The 22,928-nt window shown below is 37.4% G+C and overlaps 1 protein-coding gene across 1 annotated transcript; it reads right to left on the bottom strand.

The window, feature by feature from the left end:
• Positions 1-4,827: 4,827 nt before the first annotated feature.
• Positions 4,828-21,862, bottom strand: LOC139692925 (probable glutamate receptor). Its single transcript, XM_071591247.1, has 9 exons — positions 21,738-21,862; positions 21,443-21,619; positions 21,262-21,363; positions 18,846-18,946; positions 16,269-16,493; positions 11,392-11,684; positions 8,947-9,176; positions 8,511-8,770; positions 4,828-5,923 (listed from the first exon to the last, which is right to left on the bottom strand). Exons 1-9 carry the CDS (start codon positions 21,738-21,740, stop codon positions 5,665-5,667), a joined length of 1,650 nt encoding a protein of 549 aa, XP_071447348.1. The 5' UTR covers positions 21,741-21,862; the 3' UTR covers positions 4,828-5,664.
• Positions 21,863-22,928: the final 1,066 nt, after the last annotated feature.

The following is a 22,928-nucleotide window of genomic DNA, read 5'->3' as shown; positions in this document are numbered from 1 at the left end:
GAGATCTAAACCGTATGAGGCGAAAGAGGTAAAGAGATGCATCAGTGGAGTGACTCTCAAGATATTATGACAAAATAGAAAATAAAAGACAAGAAAAGGTAATATATATCTGCCTGAAACACTACATCAGGAAATTTGTGTTCATCTGGAAGCTATAATATATGGTACTGTTGCCATGGATAGAAATGAGAGAACTGGTATCCAAATCAACAACAGTTTTTGTTCATTTCCATTTGTTTTATTCAAAAATAGCTCCAATCCAATCACCATTGCGGAAAAGAAGCAAATTAGGTGCTGGGGAAAATACTGTAATATAATCGTCGATGTATAATTTCGCAATTTAAGGACGTTTATTTGCGATTACGTGAGCCGTACAGGTACATAAAAATACAATCGTACTGTATTCATAAATATACAGTTCTAAAAATATCCCTTAATTGCGCTGCAAGTAATAGATATTTAACTGCAAATGATTCATCGATTTTTCCGTTGCATCAATAATTCAGAACCTCATTGTAAGTCGTGTAGATACGAGTACGATACATGTAAATTCAGTGCAAGCCCCAGTATTTTTTCATGTGGAATTTGATTCATTCACTTTTTATAATTATTTCGCATGAATGATGTTTAAAATAAGCTATTTTCATTATTTTTTATTATTACTTGTGGGAATAAGTTAATAGTTTACTGAGAAACACACAAATCTACTCAAAACAATCTCCTGGGTAACACCGCAATCGGCAATCAACCTTATCAACGTAGTTTGAAGATATGATCTAGTAATAACTTCATAGTGATAACAATGTTCATTTGTTATTTGAATTGGTTTCGCTTTATGATATCCTAATGGTGTGGTTGTCATTGATTAGATGTAGTTTGTTGGATTTTGTTTTGTTAGGTGCCACAAAATATTTATTTGGTAGTTGTGTTCATCTAAAACCAACCTTAACCGGCAGATTGCCTAAAAAATATATATTTGTTTGGAAGAAGCACAGGAAGACCTAAATGGGAAAGAGAAGCAGGATAAACAGAGTAAACGACGAAATAAATTGAAAATATCGTGCAGGAAGACGCACACAGAAGCGTAAGTTGTCTGAAAAATAAGAGAGATATGGAATATTCATCGTCCATAACATAAATACCCTTAATGATTACGCGAACCATTCTTCCAAGTTCACCTAACGTAACTAAACACGACGAAATCGCCGACCGCTGCTCGTGGGAATCATGGGAACTGGTTTGTATGACCCGAAGTAATTGCAAAACTTTTTCTTGATCGGAGATCGGCGGGAGTGGAAAACCGTAGCGATGGCGATAACGCGAAAAAGAGAAATCTTCCCTTGATCCCTGCCATCATCAACGACGCCCAATTTAACCTCGTTCCAAAATACCCACGATCCCATGCATAAAACACTGTTTCCCATCACCGCTGCATTCCCTCTCCTACCTCACTCCCTGATCCGCTCCCCTCCCTTCAACCCTCATCCCCAAAGACTAAGACCTACCCAACCCTCCCCCCCCTCATCACCCGGAAAGCCAAATTGGACAGTCGCTTGACTCCAGGGAGGATTGGTTCGGCATTGACCGCATCCCACATGGGAGCTCAGCCTACCCACTGGCTTTATCTTTCCTCAATAGGGAGTGTTTTACGGGACATGTCTATTTCGGCGTCTGGCGTGTTTTTGGCGTAAGATATATTCATTGCATTTTGCGTGGCGATTTTTTTGAGAAAGGTAAGATCAATTTTCAGAAATTAATTCGATAATAACTATGGAAACATTTGCACAAAATAGAGAAAATAAATCCCGTCTTCAGAACTAGTATTATGAGACGCTCTCGTTCACCGAATCAATATCTAATAATTTTATGAAAATACAGTTCAGTCAATATCGATATACATAATTTCCGAAGTCAGTGTTTCTAAGTACATTAGTGCTGAAATACTTTTGAAACCTATCCTAAACCGGTAGAATACTGTTTGTAATATTTCGTGCATTGTTATGAGAAATACTTATATAGAGAAAGCGATTGACACCGACAAAAGATATTCAAATACATTTTTCTGCTGTGGAGCTATTATCAAATTTTAGCCTCAAAACTATGAATGTACGTTGTGATTGCAAATATTTGTCAGGCTTTGATATTTTAGTTATTGAATTCAAACTGACATTGATAAAATGGTATCGGGAAAAAATTATTCACGGAATTCCGTCACCTGAATTTCAACAGATTATAATTTTCAGCAAAGATTTAAATATCTAATCAATAGACTCATTCAATAGAAAAAAATTACGACTTTTTTTTCAAAGCAAAAATAGTTTGTTTCTCCATCATATGACGCTTTTTGTGAGAGTATATACCTGTATTTTTCACTTTAAAGCACTGATGATCCATGCGTGAAATTACTTGCCTCTGTATCTTCTTACTTTTATAAAAACTTTTATTTATTTATTTATTTTGCATTAGTCCGAAAACAGCACTTCGACCTTTACATCCGACTATGAACATTGATATAATAATTTGACAATTACATACACCCAAGCCACCTAGGTAGATGAAAAACCACCTAGGCGGGAATCGAACCTCTGGGTTGGGAGACGAGGACGTAAGACCCCGCCGCCAACGGCCAGTTTTGTTTGCTTTCACTGGTTGACATAGGAATAAGTGTCGTCATGAAGTACGCAGGTAATTGACAAAAGGTAAAACCCTAAAACTTTGGTCATATGGTTGTAAGAAGCTGCATTTCACTATCGCAAACTTTTCCCTCTTTGTAATTAAGGATAACTTCTCTTTCTTTACTTTATTTATAAGTTTTTAACGTTATTGGAATCCCTCAACTTGAATTAACAACGTTTTAATTAATAAAAACAATTGAAATGTGTATTCCATTTTAGGCTCGTGTATAGTCACACCTTCGTATTGAAATAAAAACAGAGTTTTAGTGCGCGAATGAAAAATGAAGTCATTCATGCAATTGGTAAGTGTAGGCGTAATATATCATTGTCGTGTTTCCCACACCTCGTGACCTTTTAAGTTAAATCAATTCAACTCAGTGTTCTACGTACAGTTTCAAAGAATGAAATGACAATATTTTATCACCAAAGATGTTTAGGAACATAGGCTACGGAAATTTTCAAGGCCACCAATTCCCTTAATATCGGCGTGGGTCGATCGATGCCTATTGGTTGGGCGTTTGCTATCCCTTTGAGGAAGGCGATCCATAAAGCTCGCTTTCGTGAGAAATCTTATTTAATTTTAATTGCGGAACGCTCGTGATGTAGGAGCAGTCAGCATTTGACACATCTGAGGGTTTAAAAGGGTGAGATAATCGGACATTTAGTAGCGTGATATAACTTGAGGTTTGGATCCATTTTAGTCCGCGTCTGAGAGGAGCATTTTGATCGCTAAATGCCACCAGGGCAAAGTAAGTAAGAGCCTTTCAGGTAAGGCATTATCCAAGTATACGTAGTCCGTAGCTTTCTCGAAAGTAATGGTATCTATAACTTATATTAACAAAAATGTTCTCGGAAAAATCTAATCTCTTTATCGCCTATACTGAAATTCTATATGAATATTAGGTTCCAACTTTGATTTAGACAAATGGCTCGTCGATAAATGATGTTCAAGATCCAACACATTCTTTTCCAGTGGTATAATTGTTTTACACTTGGAAGGATTTGTGATGAGAACTTTCGATTGGGTGATCGGTGTTAAATTGAATCATTAAAAGAGACCAGTGGATTTCAGTAAATTTATTCTGAAAATGGTGTGTAAAAGACAGATAGGTCTGTGCCAGAAGTTGATTTCTGACTTTTTACAGGACTCATACTACTTTTAATCACTTATCGTGCATTAATTGCTAATCAGGTGTTGTGAGCAAAACTGGACTCTTCCACAAGTCGCCCCTGGAAAGTTGTATGATAATAGTTCTCTCACATAATATAATCTTCAAGTGAGGCTACTTTTGCGTCGTATCGCACCAATGCCTTTTTAAATTAGGCGAAAAATTATGGGAAAGGCTGGAGGGGCTATGGAGGTAAATGATTATTTTTGATTGTGAAGGGTGGCGTGGGCTTCATGGTTAAAGAAAATAATGGCTCATATATGTATAGGGTTAGGGGAGGGGGTACGGTGAATTCGGAGACCTCAGTGTAAGGTAGGCAGAGCGCAGAGCTGGTATCTAGGGTGCCTAGCAGTTGAATAGCCATGCTCAGAAACGTAGTTGGAAGTACCCCTGCTGGTTTTTAGTAAGAAGGAACCGTGCAGGAAACCAAAGATGTTTCCCAGTGGCCTCTAGCTCCGATTTTGTGTTCCAGATTTCCCGGAGTTTTCTCGTATTAATTGAAAAATATTTCAGTCTGATTATTTTGTCTGCAATTTTGACTTCTGATCATTAATCGTTCCGTAGTTTTCAATTAAAAATCCCTATTCCATGACAAAAGTACGATTATGGTCAATTCGAGGGCAAGACTGGTGTAACAGGCGAGTGCGGTGCTCACTCCATGTGTACCAGTTTGACCACGGAATTGTACAGAGTTTCCATTAGTTTCCGATAATCTTGTTGGGCTTTTCATCTCTCAACCCACGGAGGGTAAGAAGGGATATATAATCAGTATGGGTCAACCTCCGCTTTATTGCCCGTTTGATTCAATGACGTCGATTTCAAAATAAGAGGATAATAAGAGAAAATCAACTCTCTTACCAAAGAGAATTATTATAGCTAACAATTAAGTCCTGTGACAATGAAAACCACCGATGCTAACAAACTAGACCTTATGTGAATACCATTCTTTCAAATGAGACTCAGTTCTAAACAAGTATGTATCATTTTATTTCACTCAATCGTGCATTCAAAGTGCCTTGATATGTGTGTTTGCATTCAAGTACTGTGACGCAAGCTGACGCCATTCAAAGAGACCCTTGTACTTTCCAATGCTCTTGTGTCGAGTTGACTCAGAGCGAGTGGGAGTTGGCAATTGTTAAACGACATTGACCTCTATGCATTTTGATATCCCCGCATCAAAGACGCTTTCATTTTAGCCCAAAATAGAATTCAACGAGTGGTAATAATGTTGGACTTATCAAACCAATCAATGGAAAGCCCTGATTAGATACACAGAGGTAGTTAATTATAAACTTGATTATTTAAAATTTTGCACCATAAATAGAATTGTTGGAGAACAAACAAAAGTTTAAAATGAAGACATCTTGTTGCAAGTTCAATAACTAATTTTAATTTTAATGTTTCCACAATTAATGTGCCTTTTCCCTCGACTGAAATATGGGACACTGGAAAAATAAAAAAAATCACTTGGAAAAAGCTTCAATTTTAGCGACAGAAAATGAAATATTACGACATATTATATCAATTAATTAGGTATATTTAAGCCTTTTGTTGATTCGTAGATTATTGTAATCATTTAAAACGGCTTAAACTGATTTCAGGTAGGGCACAGTGAAGCGAGAAAGAATCATTCATTCTATAATTGAAACTGGTCAAGGATGATGAAGGACTCTTAGGTGCAGTTAAGTCAGATTTACAACAAAGAAGACCACTGTTTAATTTATACTAAATATACTAAAATTCCTCTTATTATAGTATTATTCATTTTTGGCAACTTATTAGAGATAAATGATATTTGCAATTCTTACATTAACACATTCTTAGAAATCAACACGCCAACCCTGGCATGTTGACATTTTTTCACAGAGAAATATCACCAAAGAAAGACAAATTCCGCAAATCAATAATTCTATGGCAAAAGTTATGTGACCAATGGTGATCTTCATAATGGGGTCCGCAGTTCCTGTCTCCACAGCATCTTTTTGGGCGGCAGCATATGTGTACTCTTCCGGAGAATACGGAGGCCACCATATGAGACGCTGTCTATGCAGCATGCCTGCTTCATTCATTCTCAGGAGTCTGCGTAAGATTTGGGTGATAATGTAAGTACTTCTTACATTGAACTTCAGAAACAGCAATGCAAGATATCCCTGGATAACTAATATTCTCTATTGTATGCACTAAATAGTATCAAAGACACGTGTTATGACATTAAATTAATTGTTAATGTGTTATGTAACCAGTTAAAGACTCAGCCACTTTTCAACGTTTACAGAGTATCCAAATTATGCTATTCACCGTGTTCTGACTATAAGAATTTTTATTATTAAATCTCTCATACTAGTATTCGACCAGTTAGTTACATACTAAATAAATACCATCCGCATTTTTCCCTTTCAGTATAGACAAAGTCAAAAAAGTCTGATTTCGGTGGTGCGTTAGGCAACTAAGCTTGATAATTTCACATTTTACCGTTTCAAAGTTAGCATATTTAGACCGTTAACCACAGAAGTATTGAATTACATCCACCCAGGCTAGGGGTAAAAGCATAGCTAAGTTTGGTAGACACACACAAATCGCCAATGGTCCTCCTCCGAGCCCTTCCTAAGTCCTATGTGTTCTTCCTAGTAACTGGGCTATCAGTGCATAAATATTTGTTGTGTGTGTGTTACTATTATTTTTGTATGAATGTGAGAGAACCTAGGATATAAGGAGAATTTGACCTCATAACTGTTAACACAGATCTTACTTCCCGATAGTGTCTTAACCTTTTTGTATAGCGCACCCTTCTTCCTCTGCAAACTTTCCATATCCTCGCACTACATCTTCCTTTTGCTTTATTTGTTACCCATCTCAATTTATTATCTAACTATTTGTACTTCATTTTGCCTAACTCTGTGTTTACCTTCTTCCATTTTCTTCTCTCATCCATCTTTGCAATCATCTCATCCCTGATCCACGGTTTCCTTGTCCTTGTCCCAACGGAAAACATATATATTGTCGAAGGATCTCAGGTTTTCCCGGCTTATGGTATCCAAGAAGTTCTCTCGGGTTTCCCACCGGGTCAGGTTGCAGTACACCGACGTTTCGAAGGCTGACTCTGCCATCGTCTTCAGGATGAAGTGAACTCTGAAGACGATGGCAGAGTCAGCCTTCGAAACGTCAGTGTACTGCAACCTGACCCGGTGGGAAACCCGAGAGAACTTCTTGAATATATAGTGTCTTTTGAGGCTTTCGATATCCCACTCTTGATACATTCCCATTTTTCTTCGATAGTACTCAGCTCGTTACCGTCCTCCAAGGTTTTCTCTACAGCCTCATGGTACTCCTTCATTGTCAATTCATTTAATGCGTCTACATCCCATTTCCTAACCCGCCGCCCTTGCCTTATCTTTTTGAAACGGACGCTACATTTCATAGCAACTAAATTATGGTCTGAGTCCGCATCCGCTCCCGGGAAGCTCTGCGAATTGATCACACTGTTCCTAAACCTGTGCCTAACCAGAATGTAATCTAACTGATACCTTTCTGAGTCACCTGGCATTTTTCAAATATACCTGCGTCTCTTGTGGTGCATAAACCAAGTGTTGGTGACGACGAACCCCTGTCTCCTGCAGAACTCAACTGCTTTCTCCCCGCGGTCATTCCTAGTGCCTAAACAGTAGTCCCCAGCCTCACCACCATCTCTTCCTTCGCCTACCGTCGCATTCCAATCCCCCATCACTATCAAATGTTTCCCTGCAGGAACACACGCGATTATGTCCTCTAATTGATCGTATATCCTATCGACCTCTTCTTCCTTATGGTTGCTCGGTGGCATATATACCTGAATAATAACCAAGTTCGTCGGTTCTGTTATCTCTACTAGTAATAATCTATCCGCTATGTCGACTACGCTTCTTCCTACCTCTTCATTTAATTCTATGCCAACCCCTCGTTAGCTCTTGTCCCCGCCTCTGTATATTATTCTATACTGATCACTCCAGTAATCCCCGCTATCCTTCCATTTCACCTCGCATAGACCTAAAATATCTATTTTTCCCCTTTCCATCTCTCGCTTGATATTCTTTAGTTTACCTGTCCTCATCATTGCCCTAACATTCCACGTTCCTATTCTAACTAACTTGGTCTTCTTCTCCTGCGTCTTCTGTCCGCCTGCTGCCGGTTTTCCCTTACAAGAGTTTCGTGGGATGATGACCGCGGAAGCCTTGCCTCCCCCGCTGCCGGGCACGACACACGGCCGATTGGGCCGAGCCCCGTAGTTGCCAGGACTCAAAATCTCTGTATTGTCCATCATTTAAATCTTAGGAATGATCATTGAGGTGGTTTCCAGTTGCCTTCCTCAAAAGTGTTATTTAACGTGACACCATCACTTAATGGCCGCCTCACTGAGGTCAAACGCCTGCGCGCGCGTGTGTGTGTATAAATACAAGTATGTATTAACATTTTTTTGTTTTCTATGCATGCAAATTGTTTTTCAATTGTCTTTAATACTGATGAATACTCATAAAAGCATAAAAACGACTCTTTCTTGAAACAAACTGGTCCTGAGTTGTAGTTAAGAAATGAACTGTGGAAGTTAGCTGAGGAAGTGAAATGGGTGTAGTTCCCTTAAGTGGGTTTGATATTCCATTTGACAGTCAGTATGGAATGGATTTGTACTTACATATCATCCAGAAGTTCGGCATATTCATATCCTTTACGTATACTTATCCCAACATAAGTATTTAGATTTGACTCTGGAATACCATACAATTCACAAGGCTGCAAAAATTTTCTGTATCCTTCATATGAATCTTTCATTGTGAAAAACACAAAATCTTCGTGACATGCCCTATGGAAACCTTCAAACCTTGTTGGTACTAGTCCAGGATTGGAATCACATACAATATCCCAAATTTCTTTATATGGCCCTGAACTTTGCTCCTGAAAAACATAGGAGGAATTATTTTTTCAATCTGGAAATGTATGTACATATTGTGATCAATTGCTTTTTTAAATTCATGAACCATTTTAACAACTGGTCTTGAACCAGTTTTTTAAAATGTTTAGTTCTAGTCTCTGGTTCACAGAAGTCAATTGACATAATTAAAGAAACTTACCGAAAGGACACTTATCAAAGATGAATTATCTAAAACGCCAATGGACAATCCATTGCTAATCACATAATGCAGCAAATTTTCCATGGTGCCAAACTGAGGCTTTATCTGCCGATCGACAGTCAGAAAAGAAGTCAATGAACCTGAATAAACATTGTATATCACACTTGAGGTGAGCATGGTAACATACAAGGACAGCCTGACTGCTTGCGACTGCGGTACAAATTGTAGCCCTGAAAATTGAATCAGGATAGAATTATAATTAGGCAATAAAAACTATTATTCTACTTTTACAGCAATTCAACTTAGTTGCAAAACTTTTGGAAAAAATACTTTATGATACTAGTTCAAATTGAATTTCTTAAATAAAATTACATTTTTGCATAATAATTTAACCTGTATACAGTCATATGAGCAACTATGTTACAATCATTTTTAAAGCATATAATTTATTGAGCCATTTTAAGGTATAAACCCTTTGAATTCATGCATAAAGTAATTGATTTTTTTACATATTATTTTAAGTAATCAACAGGTATTATTACACCTTTTATTCAATTTTGGATCATGACATTGAAATTTTTCCTAGTTTATATTTTTATTGAATTGAAAATAAATTCCTAAAATGGCCTTAACCTTTTTTCTTCATATTAAACAAATAAAAACCAGAGGATGATTGTCCCAGTTCAGGGATCTCATAAAGATGACATTATAGAAAACTGATTGAAACTCAGTTAATTCAAGTCTGAGAATAAATTTTAATCCTTGAAATCTAATAGTATAGCAGTCAGATGGTCAATAAATAATACATAAAGAGGTAAGTAGGCATAAAATATTGTTATGAAATTCCTCAATGTTTACTTAAAAATATTGTGGTAATCATCCAAAAATTTCGTTTTGATAAATCGATTCAATAAATATTCAATTCATTAAAGAGGGTATAGAAAATTAAGTATATCTAATAAAGTAATGGGCATAATATGTGAAAACTGGGACTACGTGTTTAGGGAACCCGAAAGACATAACACCACAGTTAGACAAATCAGGTATTTACGAAATTACTTGCTCACACTGCCAACTCTCCTACATTGGACAGACCAAACGTAATCCCAATATCAGATTCAAGGAACACATAGGACACTTTAAGAACGGACGTTTCGATAGATCAGCGGTCGCCAAACACATTTTTGAAACGGAACACTCTATCACTCCCAACGACTTAACATTATTAAAACCGATACAACACTATAAACTCGATGCCTGTGAGAGCTTACACATACACTTAAACAAGAATAAACTAATGAACAATGAACCAGGCATCATCAACAGTTCACTTTTTAATTTTGTTAGTCATTTCAGAAACAGACAGCCCCCCTCCTAATATCCGCCACTCTTCCCCCACTCCTTCCCACGTGACCTCAACAAACTCCCCCCCACCTACGGACCATCACTTAACCCCTCCCCCCTTGCCCCTCCAGGTATATATACCTCACCCCCCCCCCCCCCCCCCGACCTGAACACCCACTTGACTTTGGACGGTGCCTGTGCACATTCCTCTTCTTAGTTCAAGTGCCCTATTTGATTTTCTCCCCGTTGATGGTCACCTGTGTGACCGAAATACCGGTATAGGAGTTTCTTCTTAATTATTTTTATTGGCCTTAGGATCTTCTTTCTTGAGATTATTTCTCTAATCCCTGATTGCAATTGTAACCAAGATATGGGTTAACTGAAATTACAATTAGAATTGCAAAACACCCTGGTTCCCTGAGCAAAGTGTGAGAGGAAATTTCAGTATATGCTGCATTCCTTTGCCATGTATAATTTTAAACTCATAGTTGTGTACTCCTCATATTCTAACTTTCAATTTTTTGTCAGGATATAGTCACTCCAATATCTCCAATGAAGTGTTCTAAGCCAACTGCTTCCTCTAAGACAGAGCTAAAAAATGCTTTTCCTTTCATTTTTCTGAGAAATCCTTATACAATTCTGCTGAAATATCACCAATTCCAACTGTCTCGTTCACATTAACTTCCTGTGTGCTCACCGAACGATATTAGAAACATGAATCATTCTTATCCACATCTCATTCTCTATTTATCCATATTTGTCTACTTGATGATCTGATTCCTTAATTTGAATTTCTGCACATTCTTTCTCCCTTCTTTAAAACCTATTTGGCTCCATTAATAATCTTTTTTTAATGCCTCCTAGACTGATCTACATTTTTTCCTTTGCCATCATCTCACATAGCAGTATTTTTTATCGGCACACTTTCTTACTTGATTTCTTTCACATTACTGCATTGCTCTCTCTCTCACATTACTCCTCACAATTGACTTTCCCTATTAATTTACAATTCAATTCTTTGCAGGGTCTTTTCTACTAATGCCAGTAGAATGGGCCAGAAAGGCAAATATTTTTCTTCCAGATAACAATGAATATTCTCACCTTGTTGACAAAATATTCCAAAAGATTCCATGAGCCAATCAGACACTGTGTCAACAATTTTATAGCTCAGTGGAAGATTATTTCTACTGTGATACTCCAGGTCATCTTGCTTGCTGTCAGGAATATTTGGGTAGCTGTCACTTGGAGAAAGCCAAAAAATCAATGTGTACATCATGGGTAAAATGCACATGAATATGAAGACAATCATGAACCATATATTGGGCGAGAAAGGTTGCAAGTAAAAATCGTAGCTGACTGGTGGGCTGGAGCTCAACCGAATAAACAGCTGCTCACTGAAAATAGAAAAAGAAAAATACCTGATGTTTCTACAGTATTGTTTCTTCATTTATATACGAGGGTCATCCGGAAAGTAGTACCCGTTCGTGCCGCATGAAGTGCTGACGACGCGAGTAGCCGCTGGACGAGGTCAGATAGCTTCAGTGGCTTGTCTGCCTTCTCTGAGCCAAGTTGCGTGACGCTAGCATTGCCTGTGTTGTTTCTGTGATTGTTTACAATGTTTAAAAAAATTGAGAACGCCGCCAGTTGTGAAGTGAGGGCAGTGATTAAATTCCTCAATGCAAGAAACGTTCGCCCATGTGATATTCATCGCCAATTAAAGGAGGTGTATGGAGACAATGTAATGGACGAGTCGTCTGTTCGGCGGTGGTGTCGCAACTTCAACATGGGGAGGGGGAACACACACGACGATGAGCGTTCGGGGAGACCGTCTGTCATTACAGACCAACTGGTGAGCTCAGTTGATGAATTCGTGAGGAACGATCGGCGCGTCACAATTGATGACATCTGTGAGCATTTTCCCAATGTTTCTCGAACAATTGTTCATGAAATTGTTAAACACCATCTGCATTATGCAAAAATTTGTGCAAGATGGGTCCCTCGCGTATCTCAATGAGCTGGCGGCGAAGGACTATGCAGCAGGAATACAGAAACTTGTCACACGTTATGACAAATGCCTTAATTTGCTTGGAGATTATGTTGAGAAGTAGTTTAAAGTATCCTCTTTCAAATAAAATTTTTTATGTTTGTTAATATTTACTTTTGTGTCTTTATTTCACGAACAGGTACTACTTTCCGGATGACCCTCGTAGTTATAATAGAAAGTATATATAATCATAGTTACATTAGAATTTATATATTATTATTTGCATTACGTTAGAAAGTATATAGAAGTATTCAAAGTCCTTTAGCATCAATGGAGCAGGCTCATTTGGAAAGGAAGATTCCAAAATAATTCCCAAAATGAGTAAAGGTACTAATTTAAAAAAATGGCTAAGAATGTTAACCCTTGATAGTGAACCTGAAAGTATTGCTTGGTCTCATGTGGTTGAGGTAATCTTTATTTCTTCTTTTCCCCTGCATTAACCCTTTCCCTGCTGTGAACATACCTAGTATGTTCACATATTAGGCTGCAGTAAATGTGTCTTTTCACCTTCCCTGCAGTGCGTTATAATACTAAAAAATTTTATAAAAATTATGTGCATCTAAATAAATTAACAAAAATTTTCCAGTGAATAAACGATGGATCTAGATTATTTTTATTTATTCCATTTTTTTATTATTTAGGTCATTTTATTATTTTGGTAGTTGAAAGGGTATGGAGACACTATACCCTCCATTTTTGCCTCATGAGAGAAGTAGAATTCCGGAGAGTGAACTGCTGTGAAAGGGTTTCAGGAGTTTTTAGAAGTGACGGCAACCTCCAGTGTGTACAGTAAATGTTCATGTAGCCCACCAAGATCCTTAAGGGTTTCTCTGATTGGTTCCCCTGAAAAACACTTGTCCTTACCTCCCTCAATTCTCATCTTTCTATTCCTCCAATCCACACTTTCCCCACCCCTTCGCTAATCTTAGTTCCATTAAGTTTGAATCCATATTTGCATGTTTAAATACAAGGATGAGCTTGAAGGGAAGATAGGGAATGACACATTCTCCCAGAATATTTATTGTGAAGATTGTCCAACTGCCAAATGAAATCCCTTAATACTGGTGAAAAAAATATTTTACATTTGTGCTTGGCTTAGGTTTAGAAGGATGAAAGTAACAATAAGTATCTGAACACAAAATTGTTTAATACAAAGATGGTGTGAACTATTGGCTGTTAATATGTAAGGTGTCAATCCTATCGCCAGTATTGAATATTTAAGTGATACTTGTCTTCCCCACTGTCAAAATTTCCCACTCCAGTTGATGGTCACCTGGTTGCCCAAAATATTGGTATAGAGTATTTCTTAAATGTTCAATATTGGCTATAGGATTGACACCTTGCATAAAAAGTTGTTTCTCAAGGATGATATTTAACTAAATAGTATGGTATATAGTCCAGGTCCCAATGGTATTTCTGCTTGTCCCTAATTTATGGCAAATAATAAGCATGAATCATAACCGTATAAAAACCCTTATTGGATGAGCCATTCAACTGCATCCTATGCGAGCTGTCTTTGCAGCACATACAAGAATAAAGCGAAAATTAACTACTACTGCAACTTTCCTGAGAGCCTGTTGTCGCAAAGTTTTGAATACAATAAGATTTTGTAGCAAAACAAATGTGTCTACAATTTAAACTCCATAAGTTCTTAAAAGATGCAAAAACAATCGGCATCTTTCCTGACACATAGATGGCATTATTAATCCTCTTTACAATGCTAGTAACTGTTGTTAGCAGAGAGTACAGCATTTCCAAGTTGAAGCACTTAAAATTGTATCTGAAATGATCTATGACTTATGAGAAATTGATATTGCTTGTGGCAATGTTTGGCCAAAACAAAATATTGCAAAAGGTTGACTTTTCAGAAGACTTGTCAAAGTTCAACAATCACAGAGGATGGAAAGTTCCATTTTAATATCCATGAAATAATTGAGAATTTTTATGAGGTAAATCACAGTTTTTTCTTTCTTTTTTAGTAATATGCCGTGCTTTATTATTCCTACAATTCTGCATACTATAAACAAATGCAACCTTATGTCTTTTTGAGTCTGAGTGGAATACAAATTGCAGTAATGCGGAAAATCAAGGAGGAATTCCAAAGAAACTGCGGGAGATACCGCAAAAGTAACTTTTAATGGAGTCATCTGCTATTGTGCATTTTAATGCAACAATTTCAGAGTGTAAAAATCATTTGACTTGACCGGGATTCGAACCCGGATCCCTCGATGTCCAGTTGAGTGCTTTAGCCAGTTAAGCTATCAAGGCATCCTCTTAAACTCTGAAATTTTGCCCCTCATTTAAAACCCCCACAATTTCAGAGTTTAAGAGGATGCCTCGATAGCTTGCCTGGCTAAAGCACTCGACCGGACATTGAGGGATCCAGGTTTGAATCCCGGTCAAGGCAAATGATTTTTACACTCTGAAATTGTTGCATTGAAATCAAGGAGGAGTTGACATACTGAACTTGCCCACATCACAATTTATGTTGGGTGAGGCCATCATTGAGGCTTCGTTTTACCAAGTTAGTCCTGCTAATCAGAAAGATCTCTGAGTGTTCTTTGTAAATAGAAAAGTAACATTAGAGGAAAAATTACACAAAATAAGATTGAACCATATTGATTCAATCTTTAGTGTTCCATCATAGTAGTAGTTGTATTTAGGGGAGGCAACCGACAGCAGAGGTCATTTGCGCCATAGGGGATGGACAGAAAAGGATGAAGGGTGGATAGAAACCTGGCATCGGCATTAGCCTACTCTTAACGAAAGGTACCTAAATAATGATGTTTATTTAGAATATAATAAAAGGATCCAATTAAAAAACCAGCTTCGCATTTTTCTGAATGATACACAAAGACAGATTTTATGGGTTATGTACTATATGTCCAACTACCAAAATGAATGCATCCACTGTATTGCATTGGTGTTTGTGCAGGAAATGATACAGTTAAGAATTAAATGACAGCCAGTTTTATATTTCCCTTAGTTTTATAGGTAATGATTTCAGGAATTTCACAGCAGCAAAACAAGGGTTCTTAGAAAAATAGCTGAGTTGTGGACTGTTATCTTCAAGTCATTACATCATCTTGTGCTACGTGTATGCCTATGAACATCCGCATTGGATATCAAATCGAACATGGATTTTTTTTGCTTCGTAATAATAATAGCATGGGATATATAAATGAAATAGTTAACAATTTGAACTTTTTAAATTAAAGTCTAAAACTACTTCTTGCCTTTGGAACATTGCCTGAGATTCTCACTGCCCATTTTTGCAGCCTAAAGAGGTATATAGAATGAAATATTCCATATTTCCATTAACTATGAATGAATACATGATAAATTGAGAGAACAGAAGCATCATTAACCAGGGTCACAATTTTTCTAATGAGGTAGCAACTTATGACAACTTTAGAGCTTATTTTATCAACATGAATTTCCCAGAATAGTCTCCTGAATATGCATAGCTAAGAATTTTGTCACAGTAGAACACTTACGAGAGGGTTCATTTATCGTCAAAACCGGGGAGGCTATAATATTTCTTAGGTTGGAATTGAATTGGGTAAATGTTGTGTTCTCATTTTTCATGAGCATCAAACAAAATATAATTATTAACTATGAATAGTAAAAAATATAATTATTGCACTTAAATAGAAAAAAAAAGAATGCCTAATTTTTTTCAATGTCACATTCAATCATTTATATATTTTCATTCAAAAAACCTTGTAAATATTTATTAAAATGCATTAAAAATGGCTTTTCCTGCGCCAATTTTAAGGTGGAATTCATAAATCTGATGTGCACAGCTCTAGTGAACTTATAATAAATAAACCAAGCAATCTACACACATTAACCCGCACACATACATAATTGTATGCATACCTTAAGTCATGCAAAGTCAAAAATTACACGTATAAGACCAAGGAACCTTCACCTGGTGAAGAGAATTGGTGGTGAGAAGTGAATGTTCACAAGCCTCTCTGGAGTGAGGGTCAAAGGTGTGGTCACCACATCTGCCTCACCCCTCATCAGCTGCCCCACAAGGTCACTCCAGGTGTGGCAATTCATGGTGGTGCACTCTATTTCACCTTCAGTTGGCAGGCAACACTTAGAATTGTGACTGATTGACTTGTCTTCCTCTGAAGAATGCACGGAATAACTGCCAAAGAAATATGGTTTGGGTAAATTGGTTTTCAATTGAATTCAAAATAATAATAAAAATAGCAATCATTATGGAATGTTAGTAGTAGATTTTAGGAGAGGCGACCAACAGCTGAGGTCATTTGTGCCATTAGGGAGGGATGGGAAAGGATGAAAGGTAGAAAGGAAACCTGGCATTGGCATTAGCCTACTCTTAATGAAACACACCAAGGGGTCCACAGCTTAACGTCCCATCTGATGGACGGCGTACTCACAAAGTCCTCCACAAAGCACCTCAAGTAGGGATCGAGATAACACTGAAAAATATTCAACACCGCTGGGATTTGAACCCGGGCCCTCTCAGTTGGCCAGTATGTTAGCCACTGCATCATCATGATCCCCTTAGAATGCTTCTTTGTATATCTGTGTTGATTTATTTGTTCTACATTCCATGTCTATGTTGGGATCATCACTGCACTATCTATTCAAAATTTATAATCAAAATGAAATAAAGGTTATTGTCTCCTCCTTGAGATATTACATCCTGTTACAGCTATAGCAAACTGTAGGGTGTGGTCCAAAGGACAAAAAACACTCTTATTGAACTTTCTTAATTTATTTTTTGCATCCATGATTTCACTGCTTGCAGCCTCATTAGGTAAAGATTAAATTTGGTTGTAAGAACACTATGTACATGTCAATACATCAAGAATGCATTCATGGTTAAATATTGACGGGTAATGTCAGAATACACTTCATCTTATCTCTCTCCCCCTTACCATGCATCTACAACTTAATCTTCATACCCCCCTTCCACATTAATTATATATATATATATATATATATATATATACATACACACACACACATACATATATAGATATCTACATATATACACACACACATACATATATAGATATCTACATATGTACATATATATACATGCATAAATATATATAATATATACATATATATATACATACATAAATATTTTTTTATATATTATTATTATTAGGTAATCTACCGGGTAAGATAAGTTTTTGGATGGACACAGTTACTAAATAAATAGTTTGTGACTCCTACCAAAATACAGTATCTACACACACACACACACACATATATATATATATATATATATATATATATATATATATATATATATATATATATATATATATATATATATATATATATATATATAACCATAAACACAGTAATCAACCCGAAGGTCGGTTTGGTAGGTGATGGCAGAGTTCACCCAGTACTAAGCCCAACGGCGTGTGAAACTCACACATCAAGGTAGGGGGGCCAGTTCCTTTCCCTATGCCGGTTATGGTTTCCCAGGAAGACCTGGTGCCCGAAAAATCACATAGCTTGGGTGGAGCTGTAGGTGCTCAGGGTGCCTTGCCCGGGAATCGAACCCGGGCCCTTCCGGTCAGCGGTACAACGCTCTACCCCTGGACTACCATGTCCCACATATATATATATATATATATATATATATATATATATATATATATATATATATATATATAATTATCGGACACAATAGAACCCAAAATAAAATAAATAACTTGTAAGAGGACACTCACATTTGATATATTCAACTGTTTTGGGCTTCACTTTATGGAAGCATTTCATATCTATATTAAAAAGACTTGGTACTTTTCCACAGATTTTTATTATATGGTACAACACGTTTAACCGACTTGCAGCATCATCAGGTACAAAGTTACTTAGCATCAGTGTGAAAATATATACGCTCAGGACCGAGTGTGGGGGAGGAGGCGGGGAGGGGATTGAGGGCCTGAGAAGGGTGGGGCGATCAGGTGCGTTGAGGGGTTGGTTTGACCAACTCCAGGCTAGTTTTTCAGAAAGGAGTGGGGAGGGGGACAGGAAGAAAGTGCCAACTTGGGCGTGATAGATGCCTCCTTATCTCCGTTTGCTCGAGAGCATCCATTTTTAATCTTTTTGGGAGTATATGTAATATTTCTGGGACAAAGTCACTGCTGTGGACTCACATTTTAGTTTGTTTGAGCTATCTGCCTTCTATGAGGCCTTCAGGTCAGACTGGAAGGTCTCAGATGGGGATTATGGAGTCTGGGGGGGGGGAGGTGCAGGGTATGCTGGGAAGGGAATTAAATATGGTGGCTAGAGGTGGGAATTTTAAAAGATCAAGCTTTATGTGGTTTCGCAAGTTCTTACCTCTATATGGGTGGCTGAAGCAGGTAGGGTTTCTAGGATGGTTAGGGAGCAACACTGGCTGAAGGAAAGGTTGTAAGAATTTTCATGTGAAAGGATAGGAAGCCTGTCCTTAATTATGCTAACACTGAGAGTCCATTAATGACTCTAAGGCAAACTACTAACATACCTGAACTTCAAAATGTCTTGAATATCATGCCAGATATCTCCAATATAGCCAGTCAAGATATTTTTGGACCCATTTCTTTTCAGCATTGACATTGGTGGATTCTGCAACAAAATACACTCATTATTGGGGTGGAAATAACAAAAGACTGTGTAATTTAGAGGTTAGTGCTGTGCCTGTACTAAATTTCAGAGTTAAACAATATCCCAATCATCTTTCTCTCTCCTTGGCTGTGTTTGCGGGGGTTCATGCACCCGCTTCCAGAATCATGAATGCTCCTGGGTGCCTTATTTTATTACCACATCCCGGAAGCATTTACCAAGGGCAGCTTTCGGTGGTGGACTAATCTCTTAAGCTAAAAGATAAATGTCTCAGCTAAAATGTAAAAAATTATAATTGTAATTATTCTGTGACAAAGCTCCCTCATGAGATTTCCATGGAATACTACAAATTACATTATTTAGTGTGTGTGTGTATATATATATATATATATATATATATATATATATATATATATATATATATATATATATATATATATATATATATATATAATATAAAAAACAGGTACGCACCCAAAAGTGGTAGGACTGATTTTCTCTGGCGCAAATGGAGCAGTGGAGGGGGGTCTGCCTGGCAGGGTAAGGTGGATGGGGCTCTTAGCAACAGACCGACACCAACCCAAGTTGCCTGCGGGCTGTCGTTGAGTGAGGACACCGTTTTCAGTGAAGCATGTTTTTTGTCCGCGTCAAAAAACAAAATGAATCTGAATTTAGAGCAACGTTATTCCGTGAAGTTTTGTGCGAAACTCGGGAAGACGGCAACTGGGACCCTTGATATGATCAAGCAGGCTTATGGGGACACTGCCTTAAGCCGTTCCACAGTATTTGAGTGGCACAAGTTGTTTAAAGAGGTTAGGGAGCTCGTTGAAGACGACCATCGCTCCAGACGGCCGTCGACAGCAAGAACCGACACAAATGTGGACAGAGTGAGGACACTGCTGAACACAGACCAACACTTAACCAGTGAAGAAATTGCAGACCAGTTGGTTCTGTCAGCATCCAACGTCCAACGCATTATTTCACAGGATTTGGCCATGCGCAAGGTGTGCGCCAAGATGGTGCCGAAAATTCTGAGTGTCGACCAACAGGCAACGGCCTAATACAGCGTTGCCACGTTGCCGCACCCACCCTATTCTCCCGATCTGGCACCACCGGACTTCTTCTTCTTCCCCCTGATGAAAAGACAGCTCAATGGACGACGTTTTGACTCGCCGTTCAAGAGGCTTCGACAAGGTTCATCAACGGCATCCCCAAAGAAAATTTCCAGCGGGTGTACGGGGAATGGGAGCAACGTTATACTAAGTGTGTAGCAGCTCAAGGAGCATACTTTGAAGATTATTAAGTCGATGTAAGTATATCGTCAGTAAAATTCTTGTAAAAAAATCAGTCCTACTACTTTTGGGTGCGACCCTGTATATATAAATAACCATAAACCCAGTAATCAGCCCGAAGGTCGGTTTGATAGGTGATGGTAGATTTCACCTAGTACTAAGCCTGACGGCGAGTGAAATGCACACATCAGGATAGGGGGGCCAGTTCCTTTCCCTGTTATGGTTTTCCAGGAAGATATGGCACCCGAAAACTCACATAGCTTGGGTGGAGCTGTAGGTGCCCGGAGTGACTTGCCCGGGAATCAAACCCAGGCCCTCTGGTCAGTAGTCCAATGCTATATGTACGTATGTATGTATGTATATATACATATATATACATATATATATGTATATATATATATATATATATATATATATACATATATATATATATATATATATATATATATATATATATATATATATATATATATATATGGGGGTCGCGGTAGTCCAGTGGGTAGAGCATTGGACTGCTGACCGGAGGGTCCAGGGTTCGATCCCCGGGCAAGGCACTCTGGGCACCTGCAGCTCCACCCAAGCTAAAGTGATTTTTTGGGCACCAGATCTTCCTGGGAAACCATAACCGGCACAGGGAAAGGAACTGGCCCCCTACCCTGATGTGTGAATTTTCACACGCCATGTTGGGCTTAGTACTGGGTGTTCTCTACCATCACCTACTAAACCGACCTTCGGGTTGATTACTGTGTTTATGGTTTATATATATATATTTTTATTATTATAATTATTTTCAACTTTTTACCGATTTATATATTGCTCTGCTTCCTGGACTACTGCGACCTATACATGCATATATACATAAATATATATATGTGTGTGTGTGTGTGTGTGTGTGTATGTATGTATGTATAGGTCACAGTAGTCCAGGAGGTAGAGCTATATATATATATTGGTAAAAAGTTGAAAATAATTATAGATTCCATCCCATCAAATAATTTTCATAAAAAGCATTACTAATTGACATACATAAAGAGTCGTCACTGGGATATTCACACCCAGCATGGTTCTCCTTTTTGTGATATTTTTTCTCCTTCCTTCAGAGTTAAATCTTCTCCGAATATGTACAACCTGCAATTTTCAGGCAATGAAAATTTTAGCATATCAGAAAGTTACACTCATTACCCCTCAGTTGGAATTACTGCCTTACCCCATTTTTCCATGGTAAATTTTCTTCCAAAACCAGCAACTCACGAGTTAACCTCAAAACTTTCGTGTTTACTTTGCTTCCATTCCTTCCACTTCCTTTCTCCAACCAGTTGTTGAAATTCAATGTGATATAAGCAAACTCATTAAAATATTTCTTTATAATGCATACCAGTTGAATCTGTAATTTATGCACAAAATAGTGGATGAAGACATCTCAAAGTTGGCCAAAATGATTAAATATAAAAAGTAAGTTAAATATAGACATAATTTATTTAATATTTAACAAGCTTCCATACCATGGAGTTTCTCTCGGTGACCCTTGTTCGCTGAACTGATGTAATATTTGAAGCGCATTTAGTAAAATCAGGTAATAAAATAAGAACTATCAGTAATGTGGAAGTTACAGGAAAATGTAAAGGTCTCCCCACTGAAATAAATGCACTAGTGTTACAGGGGTCTTATATTCTTTCACTCATTCCAAATACTTGACCATTTTATTATCACATTATATATACTATAAGAGCCATGTATGGTAATTTACATAATTTGCTCTTCAATTATTAAATATGGAAGTTGCCAAGTTTATAAGAAATGCTATCAGGTGCTGCTCTGCCAAAATGTCTTAAAATATTATAAGAAAAATTAAAAGCACTTCATATATTTTTAAACTTCTTTTATTTAATTGACAATGGTTCCAGTAGTGAATTCAAGGATTTGGATCAGGGGAGCGTATTTACATACATATAGGTATTGTGATGAGGTAATGGCCAAATAATAGCACTTTTCCACGAGATAAACATTTATTACAGACCAGATTTTGTTAAGTTCTTCTTTGCTAGATCACCCGAAAATAATGCAGTACATCAAAACCTTGTCGGTAATAAATTTTTATCAAGTGGAAAAATTTTACTATTTAGTCATTATGTTCCTATTCCACCGTAATGAAGATACCATTGCGTCTTCCTTATTATTAATCAACAAAATAAAGCTGAATCGGCATTTTCTTCCATTGAGGACGCTAATTTATACGTAACATAAAATTAGAGGCAATGCTACAGGAAATTCAAACTATTTTACTTACACATCACAACTGCTCAATACTTAAAACTTCAATATACAATTTATATTTTCATCGGATAGAAAGAGAAATTATTCTTGATTGAAACATTGAAATACAAAAACTGAGTTTATGACTCCTATAAGTCATGGCAGTCAAATGAACTTCAGTTGTAGTTTTTGCTAGTTAGATTCCTATCCATCAGCCTTCTCCTCGCTAAATATGACATTTTCACGAAGGCCTTTCGGAAGCACCCGAATCCCATCTTTCAAATTGCTTTAATGGTTGAGATTTTCAGTTTTTGTCATGAAAAGATTTGAAAGAGGCAATTTGCCTTTGATGACACTCCAATCGCACGAATTGCAACTTCTTTATCCCTTTCGCCTTTCTTATGAAAGGGCTCGGGAAATAATTCTTGCCTCGAAGAAAA

The sequence above is a fragment of the Hetaerina americana genome, unplaced genomic scaffold, assembly GCF_022747635.1.
Source record: "Hetaerina americana unplaced genomic scaffold, ioHetAmer1.1.p SCAF_44, whole genome shotgun sequence".
Taxonomy (NCBI): Eukaryota; Metazoa; Arthropoda; class Insecta; order Odonata; family Calopterygidae; genus Hetaerina; species Hetaerina americana.
The sequence above is the reverse complement of the archived record's forward strand: the minus strand, read 5'-3'. Positions and strand labels throughout refer to the sequence as shown.